This window comes from Corythoichthys intestinalis, chromosome 12 (assembly GCF_030265065.1).
Source record: "Corythoichthys intestinalis isolate RoL2023-P3 chromosome 12, ASM3026506v1, whole genome shotgun sequence".
Lineage (NCBI taxonomy): Eukaryota > Metazoa > Chordata > Actinopteri > Syngnathiformes > Syngnathidae > Corythoichthys > Corythoichthys intestinalis.
Window position 1 is genome coordinate 34,523,735 of NC_080406.1, and position 18,970 is coordinate 34,542,704.

The 18,970-nt window shown below is 37.8% G+C and overlaps 1 protein-coding gene across 1 annotated transcript in view; it reads left to right on the forward strand.

Moving 5' to 3' along the window:
• LOC130927129 (protocadherin-17-like) overlaps positions 1–5,421 on the forward strand; it is a 50,089-nt gene extending 44,668 nt beyond the window's left edge. Inside the window, exon 4 of the mRNA XM_057852707.1 lies at positions 3,838–5,421. Within this exon, the coding sequence (XP_057708690.1) occupies positions 3,838–4,412 (575 nt within the window). The 3' untranslated portion in view covers positions 4,413–5,421. The remainder of the gene's footprint in view (positions 1–3,837) is intronic.
• Positions 5,422–18,970: the final 13,549 nt, after the last annotated feature.

Below are 18,970 nucleotides of genomic sequence, written 5' to 3' on the forward strand. Positions count from 1 at the left end.
CACTTAATTTACACCAAAAAAAAAACAACTCCACAGATTTTGCGTTGTACGGCAACATCAGAGGGACAAAAGACAATTAGTTCAAACACGTTACATATATATTAACCAAAGCTTTTTCATAAGTGTTTTGACTCTCTTACATGATAAATACAACAAAGGGTTCAGTAATGTGTAAAAACACAACACTAATGTATATACAATGAAAAACACTTATTTAAAAAATAAAATCACGTTACATATATGTTAAGCAATGCTTATTTATAAGTGTTTCAACTGACTCTCTTACATAATTAATACAACATAGGATTCAGTAATGTGTAAAAACACAAAACTAATATATACAACCTAGTGCGTTTGCATTTTTTTAGTGTAAGCTGCAAGTATTAATTAGGAGATTACCAAATATATAATTTATTTAAAAGTTCTACAGGAAATATTAACTGTGAGCATTTTTTTTTTCATGTGATGAAATATCACCCAAAATTGCTTTGGCTTTCAATTTTTAATTTCAAATCAAGAACGAAATTAGTCAGAAATATTAATTATATTAATAAATATTAAATGTTAGCATTTTTCATTTCGTGTGATGAGATGGAATCACATTTATCAACCATCACTGCTTTGTTTTTCAATTTCAATGTGATGCGTCATGAAAAAAAAAAAAAAAAAAAAAAAAAAAAAAAAAAAAAAAAAAAAAAAATTCAAACCGTAATTTTATCGTCAATTTCATTTATTTCGCCGATCAGATGTTTTCCACGAATAATATTATCTGAGTCAGACGCAATGACAGTCATTTTTGGGCTGTAAGCTGCACCTGGCTATCAGGGATGCAACGATAGAGTTAAGTCACGCTTCGATACGATTTTCGATACGAGGGAGATGATTTTCGATTCGATTTTTTATTTTGCTAATAAGCAAAAATAACAATGCCATCATATAAACATACATTATAGTGCATAATATTATGTGCCTACTTCTTACTGATCTGAACAAATTTTGTATAAAAGTGCTGAGAACAATCTTTACTGTTTGTAAAGTGAGGCGGGCCACAATGTTGATTGCTATTACTCTCTTAGCAGGTATGTTTACCACATGAGAAAAACATCCTATATCTGGTCCGAGTCCATCTGTGTTATGTACCGAATTAACAATATTTGCAGAATTATCTATAGTCACTGGTATGGATTAATTTGGCTTGCTTAACTTCCTTTCAGTCATGGCGGTTTTTAATTTATCGATGTAGTATATGGACTACGCGTCCCATGATCACTCTGGCCTCACGCAGCCAATGGCATGGGACTTGGGGGGATCTAACGTAGCACATCTAGGTTGCTAATTGATAATAACTAGTGTGTGCCCATGAGTGTTGTCGGGCATTAAAACAAGTTAACAAATGCCACAGAAGTCACGTCTGCTCATTACTGCACATCACTTCCATAAACAGGACGAGTTTGAAGTACAGCACTCTTAATTTGCCACTCATTGTTCATCATGTAAGGGTGAGTTAGCTCTCTGTGACCCACGGTCTTAATCTGTCTGTTGTCAAAGCGAGGTTATTCGTTGCAGCCAAGTTGGCATCAGTATATAGGCGGACTTTGTTGTACGCATCCGTAAAGACAGTCTTTGTTTAATATGTACTAATGCAGATAGCATTACATCTCACCCAAAATGCTGCCAAACGATGGATCTGTACGATATTGAAGCCGGCAAGCCGCCTCTTTAAGTTTCTGTCTTTCCTCACGAGCAATGATCCTTGTGCGCCACAGCTCGCACCTTTCATGCAGTTTGCGGGAGGAGTGGAGGAGGGGGGCTGCTAGGGCAGAGTTTGTTTTTTCAAGGCAAAGCTGCGTCAGACATTTTAGCGAGAGAGAGGACAAAAATAAAAATAAAAAAAATACATAAATACATTTTGGGAGCTTTTTTCATTTCGATCAAATGTTTTTGCGTATTGAATCGAAGAGGGCATATCATATCATATCGTATTGTTGTATCCTTACTGGCTATAAGCCATTCTTACACAAATGAACATGAAGCTCCACAAATAAGACGTTCTAGACTATAAACCGTAGAGTTTAAAAGGGGGGGGGAGTAGTCCAAAAATGATTGTTTGGCTTGTTTAATATGAGATTCCTTAAACTGCAACGAGTGCTAACGAACAAAACAGAAAATGCATAAATTAGAACAATATATGTTTTTACTAGGGCTGTCAAAATTATCGCGTTAACGCGCGGTAATTAATTTTTTTAATTAATCACGTTAAAATATTTGACGCAATTAACGCACATGTCCCGCTCAGACCGTATTCTGCCTTTTGGTAAGTTTTACAGCAAGGTTTTATGTGCTGTCTAACAGCGAACTCTTGCGATCGCTTTGCGACATGGTTTATTGCTTTCTTGCCAGTTAAATATGGCTGCACGACGTCTCGGGCTGACGCCTACGTTGTAATGTTGTGCTTATATGATCCTTGGACAAGATTTGTCTGTAAGTATGGTTGTTGTAAAGAATGTACATATTATGTTAGTAAGCGAAATGTTATATTTTTTGTATGAGACGCTTTTTGTTTATGTTTAGTGAACCTGTATAGCGTGCTAAGCTAACGTTGTTGCTAATGCAATGCTTGTGTACTTTTTTTTGTAGTTTCACTACGGTCTAAAGAGGACAGTGGTTTGAGGCCATTTTATTAATAAATCAGATGAAAAAGGAAGAAGTCTGATTATTAAGGCGTCGTTCACTAGCTGTCTAGCTTCGGAAAAAGTAGACGCTTTGGAGTGAGGACAGCATAGACAGATTTAAATGACAGTAGAGTGAAATGCCCACTACAGTCCTTATGTACCGTATGTTGAATGTATATATCCATCTTGTGTCTTATCTTTCCATTCCAACAAAATATTTTACAGAATATATATATAATTTACAGAAAAATATGGCATATTTTATAGATGGTTTGAATTGCGATTAATTGCGATTAATTGCGATTAATTAATTTTTAAGCTGTAATTAACTCGATTAAAAATTTTAATCGTTTGACAGCCCTAGTTTTTACCAATCAGAGTAGATCTGTTTGATCTGCTTTTGCTAACATTAACATGAAGCTGTTCGTGAAACTTATTGTTAGGGTTTCGCTCGTGGCGCTATTAAAACAATTAAGCGGCAATTGAACGAGGATTTATTCTGATAAGAAAAAAATCATTTGTTTATATCACCTATTCTGTCTGTTTTCCATATCCCCCCCTCTAAGACACCTGAATTAAATGATTAATTAATCAGCAATCTCTACAGAAGCCTGATAACAACATTATTGGATTTAGGTGTGTTGGAGGAGCGAGAAATGGAAAACATACAGAGTTGTTGACCCCTGGTCTATATGGTTTCAGTTTTCTTTTTTTCTCTGTAAAAACTTGTGGGAGTGTCAAGAATCACACATCAAATGTACTAAACTGCTGGAAATAGTTCATTATAAATGCAACCTGTACAATTTCCTGGAGGCAGTTTGACTGAACTAAATGATAATATCATGCCTTTGATCATGTAGTACTTTAAAATTTCTTTTCAATATAAGTGTCCGATTGAAAATTGAAAATCAATGCTATTTTGGGTGATTTCAATAAATATAAGGAACATGCTAGCTCCTTTTTGTGGCTCATTTCATTTTGATTTAAAACTGAACATTTAATGAATGACGCACAAACATTTTTTTCCAGTGTGTCTTATTTTTTTGCGACTTTTTTTCCCCCCTACACTATTTTATTATTGATAGTCATGCCTCCACATGTACTGGTAGGTTCTGCTTTTGGACTCCGGCGGGAGAAAGTAACAAATGTTTCACTGTTTTTCCAGAACAAGACAAATCAGTCCACTGCACCGATGAGTGTCGTGCGCTGGGACACTCTGACAGATGCTGGATGCCAAAGTTACGGATCGGAAGCCAAGCAGACAGCGCCGATAATCGCACCAACCTTTTCATCCCTGTGGGAATGGATGCCATGGTAGAGACAGAGATTTATGGCACCATCAGCCGTGGCGCTCGCAAAACCCTCAGCACCTTCGGGAAGGAGCAACGGGACAGCACCATCCTCGTGGCCAACGTCAAACCCTACTTGAAATCGCAGCGTGCGCCGTGCCCGCCCCTGCAGGAGAGTCCGCCTGCCCCCGGGAGCCCCACTAAGAGTGGGCAGGCCCCAGACCCGGCCGAGCGAGAGGTGAAAGAGGAGCGGGAGGGGGGCTCAGACAGCAGTGCCTATGGCCCGCCGGACGGCCAGTGCTCCCCGCTGCATACGGCGCTGGAAGAGCCCTCCTACCTGACCCGCGAGCTCCGCCCCAAGGCGCTGGCCAGCAGCCTCATCCACAGCACCGTCATCAGCCAGGAGTGTGGTGGCGTGGCCGAGTACGAGTCGCGGGACTCGGGGAAGTGACGCGGCCCTTAGCGCGCACTCCCGGACGACAAGCTCGCCATTTGGGGACTTTTGTTGTTTGTTTCTTTGGGGTCCAAACATTGTATAACCAAAAATCATCTGCTTTGTGTCTTTCTTTGTTTTATTTTTTTTTACTCGGTGACTTGTAGGGATGGTAGGTCGACGATGGTTAAAAATAAGAATCGTTTCATCGAATAATTGATTCCGAGAGGGAATTGCTTTCTGAATTTTCTGTTTTGCGCCTGTGTTGCGCTTGTGTCGAAGCCATACCCTCGGGTTGAAGTGGAATGAACTTGCATGTTCACCTCATATTTGCTTGGCTTTTCTCAAGGTACTAGAGCGGGAGCATTTAAAAAAGTATGTATGCCCGTTTAGGTTCACTGACGACTCATAAGCAGTAAAAATGAACAGCAAGTGAAAATCTAAAAATCAATAATTAGATGACATTATTACATTAGAAACCCATTTTACAAATAGGCAAGCAGTGACAAAAGGACAAATCCTTAAATTGATTGACACCAAACGTCAATTTACATCAGTAATTTAGTTCAAAAGAGTAAACTACTATTAAGATTTATTGAACATAGTGAAAAATTAAGTGCCTTTTTCAGGGTCCTCACATGACTGAAATTAATTCTCGTTTTTTTTAGGGGTCCATACCACAACATGCCTCAAAACTCGCTCATTAGCACCCCCACTAGGGGATTACTACCAAAAATTAGTGTGTGACACCAGTTTCACAACAAAACATTGGGCGGACGTGTATACGAACGTACTGAAAAGTGTTCCAATTCCAAAATTTTTCCCCCTCAAAACAATCTTTTGAAGAATTTTTTTTTTTTTTTCTCATTGAATCAAACCTCTACTATTTTTCAAGGATTTGCCATTAAAACAGTTTGCGTACGTCTTCATCACTGCTTGGTATTTCAATTTATATAGTGTGCTTCTTAACTCATTCAGTGCCATTGACAGCAATAGACCCCCAATCCCTTTTGACCTAAAGGGCTGCCAGCGATCATTCGCTGCCAGCCCCTGCCAGTCAAAAGTCATTGGAGGGGCTGGCAGCGAATGATCGTTGGCAGCCCTCCAGGTCCAAAGGGATTGGGTGTCTTATTGCCGTCATAGGCAATTACTGAGTTAATATTCTAATTTTCAAACGAATTATAAGAAATCGTGCAATATTTAACCCTGCCCTGACCACTTTGATCCATGAATTCCTCTCTGATCAATTAATCGATGAATTGATTAGCAAGCCCATCCCTAGTGACTCGTTGTGTTTAGGTGAAAATTGTGTCCTTGACTCTTTGCTGTGAAGGTTTGCGGGCCAATCAGTGCTTACCTGACTTCATGTGTTTCCATGGTGTACTGTACCTGTCAATTTAGATGTCCGTATTTTAAAAATTTCAAGCGCCAATTTTGTGTGGCTGTTGGAACAAAATTGCTACTGTTAAGCTATTGAGTCCTGTCTGCTTTTGTACGGTGAAGCTATCTGTCTCCATTGAGTGTTTAAAGCAACGTCACTTTGAAAATCAAAGGCCGACCGCATACATATCAGTGACGTTACATACAAAAGTGAAGTGTCTTATGAACTGTAACGGTGGTGCAACAGGGGACACCCCTTTTCATCAAACCAGTGGAGGTTTCGATGAAACAATTTTTTAAGAATGTATTTGTAATTTGACCGTCGTCCTCTCTGCTGTTTGTGTGAAAATAAGCTGGGCTTACACGTGAATGTGGGCTACTGTACTGTATTTGTGTATTTTATTAAATTTGTATACACTGTGTGCATGGAAGGACATTATTTTTCCAATCGATGATGACTTCCGAAGCTATTGTGCTCATATGTGAGAGACGTGTTAAAGCAACAGTACGTGACTTGTTTTCTTCCATGTTTTCATATATTTGCTCCCCAGCTCCCACTTTAGGTGAACAATGTCATTTTGCTTTGACTGTTAGAAAATTTAATTGTGTAATGAAGAACAACACTGATTTTCTCAAGACAATACAATCGGTTCCAATAACGGCTATAGTAACAGATGTTGAACTAGGAGGGCTGCTAATGAATTACAATATTTCAGTACCACTGACAGGGATAGGTGATCAATCCATTTGAACTGCGAGAAGCTGGCAGTAATCATTTGTTGCCAGGATTCCCAATCCAAATGGATTGGACATTTATCGCCGACAATGGAGGCCAAGCTAAGGGAATAAAGTAAAGTTTTGATCAAAAATAACAAAACTTTAGCAAAAACATTATCTGAAGAATCTGTATATATACTGTATAAACCTTAGCGGTGTTGAATAGCTAGCCCTCCCAGTCCAAATAAATTGGACAGCTATCAAAGTTTGGCAGCCAATGGATTAATGAAGATTTTTTTAAAAATGGCAAATCAAAAATATCTTCAGAATCTGAATTAATTCAACAACAATAACAACAATAAAACTCTGTGGTATTAAGTATTTTACAAGATAAATAACGAAATCTAATAATTTTAGCAGCAATTCTAGCTAGAAAGCTGTAACGATACAGTATTTCTATATTTTAATGGAAGGATGGATGGATATACACCTTCCAATCACTTGGACTCTGCGTCCTACAAGATAGTCTAGGTATGTAAAAAAAAAAAAAAAAGGACATCCAGTAGAGGTATACTTGAAAAATGTTTGGTCACATGATTTTGAAGTAAAAATACTGCATATTGTTGCTTTAACATAAAAATATACATGACTGATTCTGCAAATGTTCCACTAACAGCAGAGCACTGTAGAAGCAGGTGTGTTTTGGAGCAATTGAATCTTGAGCCTTGCTGGAGAAGCTCTGTGTTTTTTTTTTTTTTTGTTGTTGCTGTTTTTTCCCCACTGCTCTCTATATTTTTAACTACAAATAAAAAAAACACGCACTGTAAATTTGTGCAATCCATCACAAGACGAGTCGGCTCACTCTCTGGCGTGCCTCATATATAGCGTCATGTAGCGTTGGTGATGCTAATTCAAAGCCGCTTGATTTTCAGGCGTCAGTCACTTATTTTTATTTATTTTTTTTTTTACAGTATTTATTTTAAACATCTCAAACAGACATGTGACATGACTCCAGTGTGATAAAAATAAATAAAAACTACTCAACTGCTACGAGAATTTTCATTTCTCTCTCTCTCCTTGAGAGCAACTGAGAGACAGAGGAGATCGAATTAAATTTTAATAATCCCCGCGGGGGGTAAAATGGGTCATTGCAGCAGCAAACAACCGAACAAATAATGCATTAAAAGTTAACACTTGTAAATACAAAATGTAGATAATTTGATTAGGAAAAAAATACATCTGCAGTCACTTCCCATTCACAAGCCCCTTGGTGCTGAATATGTAGAATTTTGCCGACGGGAGCAATCAGTTGCCTCTACTCATAAAAAAGGACCAATTTCCACTACACTTTTTTCAAAGACAGATAGTAACCAGGCCCTAATGTATGCTGTTAATTGCATAATGTTAGCATTATAGTTAATGAGATCATACAAAAGAAAGAAAAGAAGAAAAGGTCAAAAGAAGAAAAGAAAATTGTATGTTGACTTAAGTGTATAAAGCGAATTCCCAAACTAGGATTGAAGACAGAGACGACGACACGAGAGGTTAAAGAAGATGCCTAATATGAGTCACCATTGGAAGATTATGTAAACTCAGCTGTCACCTCAGGTTACATTGATGACAAGAATTTCAGGCCTTGTATTTACATAATGTTCACCTCTACTTCCACATCTGGTCTACCTTTCCTTTTGTCCTTTTGGCATTTCATGGCGTTGTTTTGTTTTCGATGCCCTTCAAAGAATCAGCATGAAGACACAGTCCGGTCCATGATGGTCCACAGTACATGCCAGTCCGAACATCAAAAACATTCTCTGGTGCTGCATAAGCAATTAATGATGACCACAGAAGGAAGACCTGCATGCAGCTATTGTATATTCTAACAGTCTGATGCAGCTTGTCTGCTATCTCCATCTCCCCGTCAGCATTTATCCAACCAAGGAATAATCTAATAAAGTAAAATAGAATTACAGGTCTGCAACCGGGCGCCTGCCTTAGACCACAACCCAAAGGTTGGCTTTACACTACAAGATAATGTGGGTATTGCAATCTGGTACCATGACAAACTACAGAATAATTATTTTGTTTCTGTCAGCATTTTGTTTCCAAATGGAGGCTGTCTTTGAGTCTTTGAGTTTATTCTAGTAGATGTCCAATCCATTCAAAATTAGAACGTGGCAGCCCTCCCACTTCAAATGGATTGGATATTTATTGCTATCAATCACAGTCAATGAGTTCATATGCTCAAAATTTGTGTCTCATCTAGACACAGCTCCCGATTCATGGGAGAGTGGTTAAATAGGCCGATTATCTTGAAGCGTACACTCACCCTTGCTTACAGTAAAAGCAGTGTTGTTGTTGTTGTTGTTTTTTTTATTTCATCTTTAATCTTAGTCCTTTGGACTAAGATTAAATGTTTTTAAATGCTTCTACTACTACTTCTACTAATACTGTATTCGTCTTTGTCTTGTTATTCCATTGGTGAAAACTCAGACTCATTTCCTCTAGGTTTAGCCAACCATTACTAAAAATGCTTTCATCTGTAATATCCCAAAATTTTAGTCAAAAAATAAATAAATAAATAAAGGTTTCCAACAATTCCAAATGAACATTGATAGACAAGCACAAATTGTAGCGCCTACAAGGGCAACGACAATTTGTGACAGTAATACATACTCAGCAGGAAAACAGTACATTGTATTCAATTAATTATACCCACATGGACACCATGAACTATATGTAAACAAAAAAAAAACAAAAAAAAACAAAAACAAAAAAAAACAAAAAAAAAAAAAGAAAGTTGCCCGAGAGTTTAGGATGACGCTCGCCATGTTAAACGCTAATGCTAACGAGAACGCGAATGCTGATGATCACTTGGCATAGACTTTTAACGGTTAAAGCAACATTGTATACTGTGTCTTGCCATGAAAAGAAAAGAAATCTTACCATGTGTTTCAAAACAAGTAAGCCTGGAAGGTGTGTGTGTGTGTGTGTGTGTGTGTGTTTGGGGGGGGGGGTGCAGCATGTCACATGAGCGACACAATCAAACACTGCCACGATGCAGGCTAACTACACATACTATAAGAAAATGTCACACATCGTGAACATATAACAGAAATTATAGCACATTTTCTTCTCGTCAAACAAAAACTGAAAATCGTCTCATTATGTTTTAGTCTTAGAAATACTTTTAGCTCGTAACGTCTCATCATCGTCATGAAAAATTGTTCGACGAAGAACCACTCATTATCATCATCATCGATTGCTGAATGTACTGTTGTTGCTGAATGTTACCACATATATTTCCATTTTTAGGACTAATGCCAGGTCTACCTGTACAACTTCTTTGATTAAAAAATAAATAAATAAATAAATACATATACATATAGGGGACACCGGGCGCGGGGCTGATTAATAGGGGGCCTGCATTGTTGGCGTGGCCGTCAAAGCTGACCAAGTGGAATCACAGTCAAAGAGCTTTTTTGCTGTTGAAAATTCTTGTAAATAAATGCTTAAAGTTTAAGAACAGTTTAAGAACAAAGCAAAATAGAAAGGAATTTAAGGATTTCAACATCTTCGGTACATAATATCATCAAAAGGTTCAGAGAATTTGATGAAATCAATGCACAAAAGCGCCACGGCCGGAAACCAAGACTGAATGACCGTGACCTTCGATCCCTCAGACGGCACTGCCTTTAAAACCGACATGAGTGTGTAAAGGATATAACCAAATGGGCTCAAGAAAACTTCAGAAAACCACTGTCAAGTAAATACAGTTTGTCACTACACCAGTAAGTGCGGGTTAAAACTCTGCCATGCAAAGAAAAAGCCGTTTATGAACAACATCCAGAAACGCTGCTGGGTTCTCTGGGCCCGAGCTCATGTAAAATGAACTGATGCACAATGGAAAAGTGTTTTGTGGTCTGATGAGTCCTCTTTTCAAATTGTGTTTGGAAACACTGGACATCGTGTCCTCCAGACCAAAGAGGAAGCGGACCATCCGGACTGTTATCAACACAAAGTTCAAAAGCCAGCATCTGTGATGGTATGGGGGTGCATTAGTTCCCATGGCATGAGTGACTTACATTTCTGTGAAGGCAACATAAATGCTGAAAAGTACATACAGATTTTGGAGCATAATATGCTGCCGTCCAAGCGACCTCTTCTTCATGGACGCCGCTGCTTATTTCAGCAAGATAATGCCAAGCCACATTCTGCACCTGTTACAACAGCGTGGGTTCGAAGTAAAAGAGTCCAGGTTCTCCCCTGGCCCGCTTGCAGTCCAGACCTGTCTCCCATTGAAAATGTGTGGCGCAGTATGAAGCGTAAAATACGACAGAGAAGACCCCGGACTGTTGAAAAACTGAAGCGGTTCATCAAGCAAGAATGGGAAAGAATTCCACATGAGAAGCAAAGAGAATTAGTCTCCTCTCTTTCAAAACGTTTATTGAGTGTTATTAAAAGGAAAGGTGATGTAACGAAGTGGTAAACATGCCCTTTCCCAACTTCTACTGCACGTGTTGCAGCCATGAAATTCTAAGACAATTATTATTTGAAAAATAAAACAACGTTTATGAGTTTGAGCATTAAATTTGTTGTCTTTGTAGTGTATTCAATTGAATATAGATTGAAAAGGATTTTCAAATCATTGTATTTTGTTTTTATTTACCTTCTACACAATTTCTCAACTTCAACCGAATCCGGTTTGTAAATATGGACGTAAAACATTCTCGATTCTTGGTTAAAAGCAAGAAAACTTGGCAGTTAGCATTTGTTTTCCGTAAATATTGCGAACTATGATGCTAGTCAGTAAGCAAATGTAGCGGCCGCCTTAAGAAAACAAATAGCTTTTTCCGTTGAAAATTCTTGTGAATAAATGCTTAAATCCCTGAATTCTTTACACATATGGACGTAAAACAATCTCAATTCTTGGTTAAAAGCAAAAAAAAAAAACGTGCAGTTAGCATTTATTTTACGTAAATATTGTGAACTATTGACCCAATGCCGTAGCGGCTGATTTCTCCCATCGATTTTTTTCACAACATTCAAAATGCATGCATGGTATGAAAAATATAATAATTACCTCGACTCCTCGAACAAATCACTCCTGAGACAATCTTCCTGTTTATTTGCGGTACAGCTTTCATACTTTTTCAACCTAAATCCGGCGTTAGATCACTGCGTGCGTGTGTTTGAGAATAACTCCTCTTGATGCTGGGTGTGGGCAGGCCCCCTACTTGAAGGCGTGGCACATTGTCTGACGGATGTGACCCGTCAACATGATTATGTATAATTATATTTTAAGTTTAACAACTAATCAATTTGGATCGATAAATGGATTTATTAAGCACAATCAAATCAAAATCAAACGAAACCTAAAACATCAATAAATAGCGACATAATTTTGACATGCTTGTAATTTTTATGAATGTTTTTTATTCAAATGTCTGAAATGAAAACAAAACAAAATTGTGAAATACAAAAAATTGCTCTTTGTTTTTCATTCATTTAGATGAAAGGGAATTGATTTTGTTACATTTTTACATAATATTGCATTAAATCAATCAAAGGCCTGTGAATAAATTCAAACTGAATTGTGGAAGACTGTTTATTAATGGCAAATATCCTATTTTAATTCTATTTCATGACATTGGTCATTCACACCCTTACATCATATTATAGATGTTTAGATTAGCGAATACAGCTCGAATACTGACTAAACTTGTGCAAATTCTGTAACAAAACAGTTACAGTATGACTTTATTTGTGTACTTATAATACGACTTAAATCTAATAGTTCTTTTTTTCCCAATATATAATCCCACCCCCCCACCCCCCACCCCTTTAACCCTAATACTACGTCGTTGGAGAATACTTGCTTTATTCTCATTTTCTGTTCTTTATTTATAACTGGATAATGTGCAGACATGCCTGGTCAGCAAATAAAAAAATGACTGGAAAATTGTTTTGATCATATTTATGTTTTGTGTAAATCTATGAATTGTCATATTTTCTTATTTTTCACATAACACAGCTTCAGATGACCGCTATGTCCCCAATTCCCAAAGACCCGAATTGTCAGTTACACTACATATTGGCAGTAGGCAGAATTATCTGTTGCTCTCCGCTGGGTCCGGAAGGTCACTTGCCTGAATGGCTTTTCGCATCTGTAAGGCACAGAATCCAATCCTGCAAAATCAAGGCGTCCCTATCTGGATGGATTAGAGAGAAGGCTACATTAAAATGTTGCTCGATATTTGAAAAATACAAACTTTGCTTATAAGTAAAGAAAATGATTGCAGACGACGGCCAGTGAGGTAGTGTCAAGGTTATTGCATTTATTCATAAGGACGGTAAGAGCAAGAACAGGCCAATTAAATGCTGTAGTATGCTACATAAAGTTTAATATTTTTACTAAGAACAAGCAATGCGAAGGCCCTTTTCCAATTACATGTTCAACAATTTAATAAATTTAATTCATTCACAGAAATATTACATTTTGAAAGTGTATGTGTCTTCGTCATTACAGTATTTATCCTAATGATATCAGAGTAAGACAAAGTCACGTAATTTTTACAACCAAACCATGAGTGACAAGAAATGTATTATTGTGTCATGTAATTATAGCTCGCCTTGAAAGTAGGCAGAAACATGAGGGGGAAGAATGAAATCAGAGGTGACATCCAAAGGGGCTTTCCTCTAGCATAGCACCTCATTGTTGCGACGCCGAAAATCTCCAATATTCTAGTTAGGATAGTGCTTACTAAATGTGTACCGATACCAGTATCGGCAGGGGGGGCCGATCTGGCCCGATATGGAGGTATCGTTATCAACGAGTACCAGCAAAGAGGGCACCGATACCATTTACCGGTCCAGTATTATAACACTTGACGCAGCCTTTTTTTCTCCTGACGCTCACTACACTCTCTGTTGTGTGATGACACATGATTACTTTACATGCCAAGCAGCTATCGCTATTGGCCTGCTCCAGACCAATGAGAGCGGGCCAATAGCCGCTCTTAACCAATGCCAGGGCAGCTTTTTTCATATGGACGAAAAACAAACCTGGAGAAATGGCGGAAGTCTCGAAATATTTCAGCATAGAAATCTCGTCGATTACAATCAATGGTTGCATGCCTGAAACTTTTGAGAGGTGGAGTTAAATTGGTTTCAATACCTCGAACCTGATAAAACATTTGAAGATGAAACGTGAACGAACACAAAGAGTTTGAGCCTACAACAGCAGCAACTGCTAGCAAGTGAAAGGGGGCTGGACCGCAGCAACAACATGTCAGTATCTAGGCGGTACGTACTACAGTACGTCATTCCAGGTAGGGGTGTAACGGTACACAAAAATCTCGGTTCGGTACGTACCTCGGTTTTGAGGTCACGGTTCGGTTCATTTTCGGTACAGTAAGAAAACAAAATGCAAAATATAAATGTGCTAGTTGTTTATTACACACTTTTGTGCTTTCAACAATAGGAACAGTAGCCTATACAAAGCTAGAATTCTGCTCAAAAAGTAGCGGGTATTTAAAGATAATAATCCAACAACAATTTGCCTTTCAGACCCTGCGTATTGTTCAGCTTTTCTTTCTGAAAGAAAGAAAAAAGACGTCCTGTGCTAACGAGAAAAGCAATTCCAATGACAAAGATTTTAACATGTATTTTACAAATGAAATGCCTCAATGATTTTTTTTTTCTTATGAACAGTTTTCAAAAGCTTTATTGGTGGATTTTCTCAAGTTAAAGCGCCACACAGAAATTAATCAATTTAATTGTGTAAGCAGGATCTGTGTATTGTTTTCATTATTTAATTACAGTTGTTTTAGCTCATTTCAATTTATTTTATTTAAATGGGCTATTATTTATTTTATTATGTGTTTGTATTTTACAAATGTGATATAGTATTCATTTATATTGTATATTTTATAGAGGTGTGCATCGACACTGCCCTCACGATTCGATTCAATTACGATTCGGAGGGCCACGATTCGATTCGATTCGATTTGATTCGATTCAGAGGGTCACGATTCGATTCGGTTCGATTCGGCAATGCATCGCGATGCATTAAAGCCTGGGATGCATTAAAATTCTAAAGCAAAGCATATTTTTCGTGAATCATGAGCCAACACAAGCGGGCAGACATTAAACAACTTTTTATTGGCTCTTCTGTCACTCCTGGTTGAAGTCAAATGAAAATAGTATACTTTCATATATATTAAAAAAAAAAAAAATCAGATCACAGCATTTAATTAGTGCTTTGAATGAGACCAGGGCTTTCTCTTTTTTTTTACACACAGTAGCAGTCTTTCACACAGTGCAACATCTGAACTCCTGTGCAAAATCAGTAATAACAGTCACTGTATTTTAGTCACAACGACCCATCAATAAAAATGTTCAAGTAAATATTAAAGAAAACAACAAAGAAAATATTGTAGTGCAGCAGCATCTTTATCGCAATATCAATCCAGGGATCAGTTCAGTTGCAAACAAAACATCAACTAAATTGTAATGTAGAACAAAAGTAAAATGTAGGCCTAGCCTATCTTATATCTATAATATTTCTCGCTCCCTCTTTCTCCGTTTCAGCCATTGTTATGTTATGTCCTATCTCTCTGCTCTCTCGATTACAACTGCGCTTGTCTGTGACGTTACTCCGGTGAGGAAGCGGATTTGGGTTCCTCGTCCCCCCTGCATAGAGGTTAGATCTTGTGCCCGAACCCGACCCGACCCGAAATGTTAAGCATTCACGTTTCGGTGGGTCGGGTCGGGCCGCCGCGCTGGACTAATAAATTATTTAAAAAAAAAAAAAAAATGCGCAGAGGGCTGTGGCGCAGCCCTCTTTTTCTTCTTCTCCTCCCGTTATTTCATTGTGTGAATGGTTTTATAATTCTCATAAAAATATGTAGACAATTTAAATATTGAGTAAACTTGCGTTTTTTTCCTGCCAACTGAGAATTCGTTACGAAAGACACTTTTATTTATGCACACAAAGGCAAATGTGATCCTTTTGAATCTTCTCCTCTGTGTGTCTGTAAAACCGTGTTTTTTGTTTTTTTTAATTAAACTTTCCCAGCGTTATTTCGTTGTGTAAATGCTTTTATAAATCTCATAAAAATATGTAGACTATTTAAATATTGAGTAAACTTGCGTTTTTTTTTCTGCCAACTGAGAATTCGTTACGAAAGACACTTTTATTTATGCACACAAAGGCAAATGTGATCCTTTCGAATCTTCTCCTCTGTGCGTCTGTAAAACCGTGGGTTTTTTTAAATATTAAACTTTCCCAGCGTTATTTTGTTGAGTAAATGCTTTTATAAATCTCTTAAAAATATGTAGACTATTTAAATATTGAGTAAACTTGCGTTTTTTGTCTGCCAACTGAGAATTTGTTAGGAAAGACACTTTTATTTATGCACACAAAGGCAAATGTGATCCTTTCAAATCTTCTCCTCTGTGTGTCTGCAAAACCGTGTTTTTTTTATATTAAACTTTCCCAGCGTTATTTCGTTTTGTAAATGCTTTTATAACTCTTATAAAAATATGTAGACTATTTAAATAGTAAGAAAACTTGAAGAAATGAAAATAAATTGCTGCTGCTGCGTTTTTTTTTCCGCATCACTCGGCTCGGGCATGCAAATCTATAGTTAATTGATCTGGCCGGTCGGGCTTCAATACCAGCGGGCCGTGTCGGGTTGGGCTGGAATTTTTTAGGCCCGATCTAACCTCTACGGGCTTGCTTTGAATGTAACGTAGCTCTCTCTACAGGTAAACATGAGAATAACAATACAAATGGGGAAACCAAATCCATTGCATCACCGGAATTGCGCAGGGAAGATTTTTGAACATACTTATATATTTTAAAATGTGCTGAATCGATTCAGCGTGTTGCCCGCATCGAATCGAATCGTCCCTGCCCCGCATCGGGATGCATCGCCGCATCGATTATTGTTGACACTCTTAATATTTTATGTTGTATAACTTTAGTTCCTATGTGAATATTAGTTCCTACTTGTTTTGTTGTGGTAGGAGGGTTTTGTATTGAACACGGGGCCGTGTTGGTTATTATTATAGCGGAGAAGACAACTGTAAATCAACAAAGACAAGTCAACTGTGCCCCGATCTACCACTCAAGAGATCTGATGGACTTAAAATATGGGTTACGATTGCATATTAGTTTGAAAATCGACTGGATCCACCGTATTTTTACACGAGTGACTTCCGTTCTGCCCGATCCTAGCTAGTAGTATTGACGCAGGAGGGCCGCGTCTCGCATCAAATAATAAACTCTGCCTTTCTTTTCTCATGCGTTGTGTTTAGCTGCTTCTGGGACGCGTCTAACACGCGTCCGCACTGCGACTGGTGTGCATTGGCTGATTGACTTTAACGCCCGCGTTTCACTGCGTTCTCGCAGCGGCCACGTTGTCGCGCCGTTGACGTTTCTTGCCGTCCTACCGTGTTGGTCCTCATTATAGTAGAGAAGACGGAGTAAATACAAGCTACACAAAGAAACTGTAACCCGATCGACTCGCAGCCTCGAAAAGTAAGGGTTACATTGCGTCAGAAACTGTATAGTGTCATTACGGAATAAATTCATCTTGAGAAGAAACCAACACCCTTAACTGTGTTCTTCATTTGGAAAAAGACACCTGAGTGGAAAAAGATAGCGGAGCAGCACTAGGGTGAAGAGGAACAGTCAGAGGAACTGTGAAATGAGGACACAAGTACTGTAACTACTGTATTGATATTGAAATAATAATTTGGTACTTCATGAAGCTATCATCCTGTATTTATTCACAGGAAAACATTTATATAATATATTTCTCAAACAAATGTTCAGGCATGAAAAGGCATTTTGATCTTTGGTTTCGTTCTATAATACTGTACTATTTTTTTTTTTTTTTTTATCATAAATATACAAACGATTGAACTTCCTGAGTATTAAAATGAGAGAAATATGGGATAATGTTATTTCCTTTCTGAGAACTGTGTATACTGTAAAGTGTGTGGCGAGCAGAGGTGAAAATGGCTAGAATTTCTCTCCAGAACTCCCTGACATAAACATCGCCACAAAGCCAGATGTTATTTCTTCTTCTTATTATTATTATTATTATTTTTTTTTTTTTTTGGTGGGAGAGGTCAGAGGTACATTAAAATTGAACATAATTCACGTAGATGTATTGAAAAATTTCGATTTTGCATGTTCGGCTCGGTTCACTTGTGTAGCGTTTCCGTTTCGTTTAATGCATTTTCAAATGCATTAATAAATGTATTATTAGTGCGAGTGAAGCGCTACATACAGAACCAAGATCCTGTGAGAGTTTACACACAGACGCCTTAAGTGTCGAACACTTAAAGTAAAAGACACGTAAACTTAAGACTTTAGAGCCTGTAAAGTCCTGAAAATTACTGTAATTTCCCGAATATAACGTGCATTTTTTTCCCCCAAAATCAACTTGTAAAATCATGGTGCGCATTATAAACGGGTACATGGATGGAGACAGAAATGGCCACGTTGTGTTGAAGAAAAGTATGCGGCGACCAGTTGCCGACCATTACGGTACGTGACATCACCATTTTGTTTCGGTAATACTTTACTCTAATCGGCCGAATGATTTCGTCTGTGTTAAATCCTGCTTTTTTCACTCTTCATAAAGCACAGAATTTAGTTTCTTGAACTGATTTGAGTCAACGTTTATTGCAGCTCCGCAACTCGGACCATAACAAACGTAAGCACACAGACTTCCATGTATCCGTCAACTATATCTGTCCGTCGGGAAACTCAAACCCAAATAACAATAGTTTCTGTTGTTACTGTTGTGTCGACAGCGATGAGCTCTTACGGATTTCCGACTTACGTTCTCACTTTGATTTTACCGTATCAATCCATGGAAGAAACATTTATTCATCATGATGAAACGAGCAAGTTATACAGCAGCCTTTAAAAGAAAAGTCACATCTGTTTTGTTTTCTCCTAGATTCTGGTAAGTTGGAGAAGTTGTCAAATCATATTATTACCTTAAATATTGTCAGTTTATGGTAATGTTTTGAACTACCAATGTGTTATGCTTGTGCTGTGTTTCACCAGTCAGTAAAACGACATTTCTGTATCTGTACACGAGCTCTGTTTTCTTGTATGCTTCTATTTATTGGTGCTAAAATTAGGGTGCGCGTTATAAACGGGTAAAATAATTTTTCCTAGATTTTACAAGTAAATTTGGGGTGCGCATTATACACGGGTATGCCTTATATTCGGGAAATTACGGTACAAGCATGACTAATGCAAATGAAAAGCTCGAGCAAAAAGACTGTCTTTCTTCACTACTGTTGGGCCGCCTGTAATTTATTTGAAATATCACACAAGATGGTCACTTATATTTATTTACACAATGTCTATTGTTTACATTATTTATAATTAAAAGCATTTCAGGTATTTCTATGCCACAAATAACTGAACCGAGCACAAAGATGTGAAAAGG